Raw genomic sequence first — 8470 nt, 5'->3', positions numbered from 1 at the left:
GGGGTAACAACAATGTGACTGGCAGCTGCTATGGCTGTGTAAGACCAACAACCACCTGCATACAGAGGGCTGCCAACACAGGTTCTTTGATCTGCTTTTCTAAGGAAAGGGGTTAACAATCTCAGCTTAATCATACATACATATATCATTCATTTAGTTCTGGGGGAAAAGATCAGTCACCTTAACATCAAGGCAAATACAAACAGAAATTATGAACATCAACTGACAGACCCTGTCTGATTCGAATTACAATTCCATAGTTACCAGAGAAGCACTGATATTTGCCTGGGTTATCAAAGTTGGGGGTGGGTTCAACAGCTTTCCCAGAGTCTTGTCACCCATATACTTTCAATGAGTGTACCACCCAAAGTCAAATGCCAACCTTGGATCTTATATACCTGTCTCAGAGCCCTGGAGAACTTGAGGTTCACCATTTAGAGTGTGAGAAATCAGTGTGGGAAATCTCCAATGAGGATCATTTAATACCATTTTATATCATTTTTGTAAATTTCAGTAAGGGCCAGAGCTTTTTATTAATGATCAACTAGTAGAAGAGCTGTACCCAAGCTTCTTTGCTTTCTGAGTTTACCCAGAAAATGCCTCTTTTTATGTCAACAAGCCCAGATGGGGCTGATTTAAGAGCATTCTTTCCTATTCTGTCCATGGCCATTAAGGGTGAGAACCTTGACACCAGACACAATCTTGAATTACGTGACTTTTTCTTATCTTAATATTTTATGGGTGTATACTATGTTATATGTGAGAAACATGGTTTTGGGATCACTGGATTTCCCCAAATTGTGAGAAAACGCGGCATTGGGGATCACTGGACTTCCTAGTCAGGGCCAAACTCCTGAAAAAGAACCCTGTGCATTTATTTAAGTAACTAATTAAAAAATATTAAACAGAAGGAAGCCAAGCACAGGTCTCTGATGTATACCGCTTGATTCCTGATATCAGATTGATATTCAATCATCACCAACTAGCCTTTGAGTCTGTTTTTTCATACAGTTATGTATTCAAAAGAATGTGGTAATAAAATTCATATTTCTCCATCTTCAAGGCAAGAGCACTATGATACCATTTTATCAAAATATTTTCTCAAATCTAGGTAAACTACGTCTTTGGCATTTCTTTCATTAATTGTCTTAGTAAACCAGTTCAAAAAGAAAATGATGATACTTTCACAAGATTTGATCTTGATGAAGAAATATCAACTATCTGTAAGGATCATTTTCCTTTTTAAATGTTCACCAAGTGGTACCAGCAAGATGGTTCCCTGAGCCAGAGATAGACTACTCAGGTTTCATATTCACACTTCAGGAAAACTCTGATGTCTTTACCAGACTGAATAACATATAAAATGTCTTATAATTTGGGGGGAGAATCAAGATGGAGCAAAGCTAGTATTTTTTTGAAGCTCTCCAATACATCCCTTCTAGAACAACCTTAAAAAGGAGTGAACATTTTTTTCCCAGGGGAGGGCAAAGTGGGAAGACAGAAAGAGGGGCTGCAGATAGCAGGGGATGGCCAGGAGACCAATGCAAGTGGCACTGACAGTAGGCTCTGATAGCTGTGGCACCAGGAGTAGCCCAGTGGCAAGGGATAAAAATAGAATTTAAGCCCCAGTTAGAAAGAGATCCAAGGAGACCCCTGTAATAACACTGAGATCAGGAATTGGTACAATCTGGAGGTCTGCCATCCATTACCCAGTTCTGGGCCATGATTCCAGGGTGGCAAGGAAGAGTTTTGGTTGCAAGTGAACAAACGCATTACCTGGGTATGGATTATAATGTAGACCAGCAGGGTAGGGAGCAGATCTCTCTTTATCAATCACATTATCTGGCTCCTGGCTACATATTTTTTTCTTTCTTTCTGTCTGCTGAGTTCTTGTTATTTGATGTTCTCAAGACCTGGTCAATCCTGGAACCTACAAACTTTTGGTGATCCTTCATTTATCATATGTGAGACAAAGTCTCATCACTGGACTCCTGGTCTGACAAAGAAAAATAAAGATGGAGAGACAGAAGTCAGGTAGAATACAGATATTATTTCTATATCTTTATACAAATACACATACATATACATGTATATATACATATATATACATATACATATACATATACAGACATAAAGATAGATCTATAGTCAGCCAGCCAGCTAACCAGATATACAGACAAGAAAGAAAAAAACAAAAAAAGAAAGAAGAAAAGAAAAGAAGGAAGGAAGGAAAGAAGGAAAGAAGGAAGGAAGGAAGGAAGGAAGGAAGGAAGGAAGGAAGGAAGAGAATTCTCTTAGACAGATGTTGAATTCAGATATAGTTGACTCCAAATCCATTGCTATATTCAATTTGCTACCTAGCCTCCTCATATAATCATTTTATACAACTTAATTGGACTCAATGTCCTTTGGGGGGGGGGCTGGTAATGAAAATCTAGGTCCAGGTTTAAGACAAAGATTTAATGACTCAAATCCTCAATCCACTGACACCAGTAATGAGAGTCTAAATGGTGTTGCCCACTCTGCATCTTCCAGGCATTTTTTTTTCAGTGATAACATAAATGTGTGATAAGGTCATGACGTTTTGAGCTAGAAAAGGCCAGAAAAGGAAACTAATATGTAGTTCTTTTCTTTCCACAAGCATCTTGTCTCAGAGAAGTGCAAAATAAGGCCCAGAGAAAGGAATTAATTACCCAAGTTCCTATAAGTGACCAGGAGAGCTGGACATTGCACTAAAAATTTCCAAAACTTAATTTAATTCATTGTTCCTCCTACAACAACCTATTACACCACTGCACTAACAATATACTAACATTCCCACAGTCTTTGTGGAAAGGTAAGATGAGTGCTTTATTCAGGAGACAGATCCAGTAATAAAGAGAAGGTTGGTCAGAAGTAAAACAAGTTCTCTCAAAATTAAATTTATCCATTCATTTGTAGCACAAAAATTTATAACAAAAAACAAGGAATCAATGCTTTCTCTTTTAGAGAGTCCTTTGCTCACTGAAACCCAGTAAAGACCCAAGTACAGGTCTGTGAGGCATTAAGTAAAGAGGAGAGTAATGCCTTGACCAAAGTTACAATAATGCAGAGTTTCAGAGCTGAGAGAGAAGCCATGCTCCCCAAATTAAATTCATGACTCTATCTACTGAAACTCATCGCCTTATTGCTGTATGTTTAGAGGATTAGGCTTAGTATCAGAATGGCTCAACTCATTTAAATGTGGAAAGTAACCTACGAGATGTGCTGTCCCCATAGAGTAGGGCTAGAGAGAGAAACATTTTACTTAAGGAGCTCTCAATGCTTTGAACTCAAAGAACATCTAGGGTGAGCAAGTGGGTCACTTTCACATAGTTATAGCCTGCTATTGGGAAGTCATAGTTCTTAATGGGGAGGCAGAATGGTGCATGGGTATCTAGAGCATGGAAAATGGCAGGCTTAAATCTCAACCCTGACAAGGACAAGCCATTTTTTTTAGCTTCAGTTTCTTTATTTTTAAAATGTGCAATAAGAATATCTATTATGCTTACATAATAGAGTAGTAAAGATTAAATGTAATTATATAGACATACCACTTTGCAAACTACAAAGAAATATCAAAATGGCATTTATCATATTAACATATTATTTCATGAAATATAGAAAGAAGAGAAAGCTGAACACAACTTTTGGTTTCATCTCTAAGAAAGGTAAGCAAAACCTAGTTCATTGTTTTACATTTAGCTTCTATCTCTTGGGGTGCAACCTGTTGGGCCACAAAGGAAACATCCATGCAGAGGATATGATTTCTGCCCAGAAGCCATCACCTCCTTTCCAATTGTGAAAAGTTAAGGAAGCACCTCTAGATCAATGCCTCCATATAGAAAAGACCAAAGAATTTTCATAAGTCTTTCTTCAGGAAAAACATTTTCATTTATAATAAATTAAATTCATGCATCTTAGTACTTAAATTAGCTACTTAATTCAGTTATTTGTTTGCTATTTATTTAAAGCATTCATGTATATTGTTATTATAGGTGTGTGCACTGGACTTACATCCAGAAGATCTGGCTCCTCATTAGAAATAGAAATATGGCCAGGGAGAGAAATTGTCTCCACAGAGGAGAGATGGGCAATAATCCTTTACATTTAAGAGCTCTGGCTCCATTCAACTCAGTCATCATTTTAAAATAGGAGCTGAGCTTTTGTGCTTAATTGATAATGTTTCTAAAAATTATCAATGCTTAAAGGAGAGGCCACATTATACAGTGGGAATAATGTTGAAGGTGAAGTGAAAAATGGGTTCATCAAAAAATATTAGTAGCATGATCATGGATAAATCACTTTTATTTTCAGTTCAGTTAATAGTTTCTAAATCCTCTGTAAACTCAGAATAGTTATGGTTACAGCACTAATATTAAAAAAGCTTTTTGAGAATAGAACTGAATGTGAAAAGGAATGTCTTCTAAAAGCCATAAAACACCATATAAATGGCAGCTATATGTACATAAGATTTTGTTATATTAAAGAAGGAAACCATCTGAATATGATTTTATACCAACAGGAAAAGGTAAGTAAGCTATACTATACATTTCTAACATGAATATCTCTCCGTTTTGAATAGAGCTTATTATGATAGTTGATTTCTAAGCTCCTTGACATTGGAAAATCCAAAGATCTTACTCAGAGAACAACATTCAATAAGGAAAAAGGAAGCATTCACATGTAATTTGAATAGCAATTTCAGGTCCAGAGAAGGTTTATGATGTGTGAGCAAGCATTTATGTCAGGCAATTGTGAAGCATTATTTTTTGAAACAAAACCATGCACAGGAAAACATTTGGAAATGAACAAAGTCCTCTCTTTGTCTTTCTGTCTGTTTCTCCTTCTGTGTCTCTCTGTTTCTCCATCTGTCTCTGTCTGTCTCTCACTCTCTGGTTCTCTGTCTCTGTCTTTCTGTCTCTGTCTTTCTGTCTCTGTGTCGCTCATTCTCTCTCTCACACACACATACACATACACTCTGTGTGTGTGCCTCTTTGTCTATGTTTCTCTCTGTCTCTCCAACCTTAGACTATCATTATTCTTATTGCTATCCCAGATGTTTTTAATTACAAATGATTGAACAAGCTATGAACAATGAGTATGAGATATAAAGGAGGACATTTATTTTGGTTAATCATTCTTTGCTTAGATTTAGAAAGAATGACGTTATTTTTAATGTGAAGAAAGAAGTTCTAAAGGACTCTTCATGTATGGGGAAACCCAGGCAGATTGTCTGCTCAGTCCCTTATTTCCCTTTAGACATCAAGTGTTTGGGCCAACACATTTCTCCTAGTAGATGACTAACCATATATATCCACAAGTCAATTGAGGAGACCCCTACAACCCAAATGTATTCTGTCTACAGAAAAATTAAAACAATTTGGTTAAACATTTCTTTATGGCAAGGATTTTATGAATAAGATTTGCCTTGTCTCAATTCCATTTTATTATTAAACATTGTCAACTTAGCAGGGGTGAGACTATGGCAGAGAGAACATTGAAGCATCATTTTCCTTTTTCTGTTAATATGATTTGGGGTGAAGTGAGGTGGTGCCAGATGACTCTCTGACACATGGATCCAGCAAAGATAATGTCTGTTTTCTGTGGCTACTTCTCTTACTACCTTATTAATGACTATTGTGTTCTATACCACAGATGTATAGTATACATGATACAGATTTCATCTCTAAATCCACAGTCATTTTCATAGGACATCATTCATCTAATCTTAAAATCCGAACCTACTCTTTATCACATTCGAATGCTACAATCAGATGATGCTTACCTGAACTGGTCCAAGTAGTCTGCCTTCCAATGACTCAAAAGACATAGACATTGGGAGACAGAGAATTACCCAGCTTACCTGAAATTCAAGACCTGCCACAAAGAACTTTCATCTACAGGAAATTTATTTCCATTGGACATAGATTATCAGATCAGAACCCAAACTATCTGCCTAACCAGATCTGATTATAAAAATGAAAAAAGAACACAATAATTGGACTGAAAATGATGCCATTTTCTGATGTTTTACACTCTAAAACATTTGACATTAAAAACTTTTTTGCAGTATCTATAAATAAATCATCCTTTCTACATCAGTTCTAACTTCTAAGATTCCGTATTGAGAATACAGCCAGAAAAAATTAATGCTTCAGGATAGAGTTGGTTAAGTTCTTCTTCAATAATGATTACTACAATGACAGAGTCAGAGAATTTAGAGCTCGAAATGATCTAATAAGTCAAAATGTGGAAAAAATCAGCATTTAGAAAGGACATTAAACATTGATTACACTGTGTTCAGGATATAAAGAATCTTCAAATACATGCCATAGATCATCAGTACTAAAAACCAAAATCTGGAAAAACATATTTCAAATTTATAAGAGAATATCAAATATAATACATAGACTACTAGAATTGGAATGGAGGTTAGGACAAAAAAAGTTTAAAGTATGTAGTATCTGTATGTGATTTCATAACATAAAATGTCCAAATTGGATAAATATTTTTAAAAAATTACATTCATAATATTAAAGTTATCTTAATCACTATCTAATCTAATCTGTCCACTTGTCATTCCAGAGTTAAAAACCAGGTCCTAGTGAGAAACAAGTGACTTTCCTGTTGTGAATTACTAATTTTACAGATGGAATATACAGAAAAAGTGGCAGACAAAAATCTTAGTATCGTGGAAGAATTTATTCTTTTGGGATTTTCTGAGCTTCCAAACTTCCAAGGTTTTCTTTTTGTTATTTTTTTAGTCATCTATATAAATATCCTGTTAGGGAATGGTCTCATCATTGTAATCACCAATATGGAACCCACTCTCCAAACACCCATGTATTACTTCCTTGGAAACTTCTCCTTTGTGGAAATTTGTTACACATCAGTCACCCTCCCCAGGATGCTTATGAATCTTTGGAGACAGGAAAGAAATATTTCTTTACTGTCATGTGCCATACAACTGTGTTTCTTTCTTATTCTGGGAGTCACAGAGAGCTTCCTACTGGCAGTAATGGCCTATGATCGCTATGTGGCAATCTGTAAGCCTCTCTACTATCCTCTAATCATGAACCACAAGATGTGTGTCCAAATGGTGATTGGCTCCTGGGTCACTGGAATGCCAGTCTTAATAGGGCAGACATACCAAGTATTCTCTGTGCCTTTCTGTGGTTCTAACAAACTCAATCATGTTTTCTGTGACATGCCCCCACTAATGAAGTTGGCATGTGGAGACACCTCTGGGGATGAGTTATTTATTTATATTGATTGTTTCTTATTTGCTTTACTTCCCTTTCTACTGATACTCTTATCTTACATCAGAATCCTCAACACTATTCTGAAGCGCCCATCAACTACTGGCAGGTCCAAAGCCTTCTCTACTTGCTCATCTCATCTTATAGTCGTATGCTTATTCTATGGTTCTGGTTTCATTGCATATCTGCAATCCAAGTCCAGTTACTCAGACAAAACAGATAAGATCTTCTCTCTATTCTACATCATTGTGACACCAGTGTTTAATCCCATGATATATAGTCTGAGGAACAAGGACTTCATTGAGGCAGTGAGAAAACTATTTTGTAAATGTGTAGAGTAAAGAATAAAATAATTTATCTTATATATCATTACATCCTGAACCATTTGCCAAGTTTTTCTTCCTTTTTTTCCTTCTGCATGCCTTTCAAACTTAATCATTCCCTTCTAGTTATTTTAAATCTTTTGGCATTTCTCCTGTCTGTCACTCCATGATATCAAGTGTTTTTATGTGTCATCAAAGAACAAACACATTTATGTCATCATTGTGGGGGTTTTTCTTTTCAAGCCCTATTAATAAAGTATTGCATTTCCACCAAAACTGTAAGGTTAGGGTAGTTAGGTGGGGCATTGGATAGAGCACCTGCCTTTGAGTCAGGAGGACCTAAATTCAAATGCAGCCTCAGACCCTTACTAGCTGCATGACCCTGAGCAAGTTACTTAACCCTGATTGCTTCCAAAAGAATGTGTGAGGTTATCCTGTCTCTGTTACCTCAAGTATCTAGACCAAAGGCATGCAGTGGCTACAAGGGGCTTGCATATGACAACAACAATAATATCTTCAAGGAAATGACTACAACTATAAGCTGAGGCTATTGAGAGATTCTACTTTGCTATGTCAAAGAGCTTCCTGACCTATTTCTTTTCTTAGTGTTTCTTGACTGAAATGAGACTATTAGCAATTTTCTTCAACCTAAAATGTTGACTATGGTTAAATAAGCTATGGAATATGTGATTAGGTTGCATTGTACTAGCTTTCTTGTAATTTGGAGACATGCTTCTTCACTAATGATTGTGACTTCTTTTGTTGTTGTCTTTTTTTGGTAAACATGGGTGAATTTGGGAAATGGGTACTTTATCTCTTTTAATTGCAATGACAACAAGTTTCACTTATAAAATGAGTCATTTTGAC

At 36.2% G+C, this 8470-nt stretch overlaps 1 protein-coding gene across 1 annotated transcript; it reads left to right on the top strand.

The window, feature by feature from the left end:
- Nucleotides 1-6670: 6670 nt before the first annotated feature.
- On the top strand, nucleotides 6671-7621 carry LOC118855036 (olfactory receptor 10AG1-like). Its single transcript, XM_036765169.1, has one exon. It carries the CDS (start codon nucleotides 6671-6673, stop codon nucleotides 7619-7621), a length of 951 nt encoding a protein of 316 aa, XP_036621064.1.
- The last annotated feature ends 849 nt before the right edge of the window (nucleotides 7622-8470 follow it).

Source organism: Trichosurus vulpecula, chromosome 6 (genome assembly GCF_011100635.1).
Source record: "Trichosurus vulpecula isolate mTriVul1 chromosome 6, mTriVul1.pri, whole genome shotgun sequence".
Taxonomy (NCBI): domain Eukaryota; kingdom Metazoa; phylum Chordata; class Mammalia; order Diprotodontia; family Phalangeridae; genus Trichosurus; species Trichosurus vulpecula.
The sequence above is the reverse complement of the archived record's forward strand: the minus strand, read 5'-3'. Positions and strand labels throughout refer to the sequence as shown.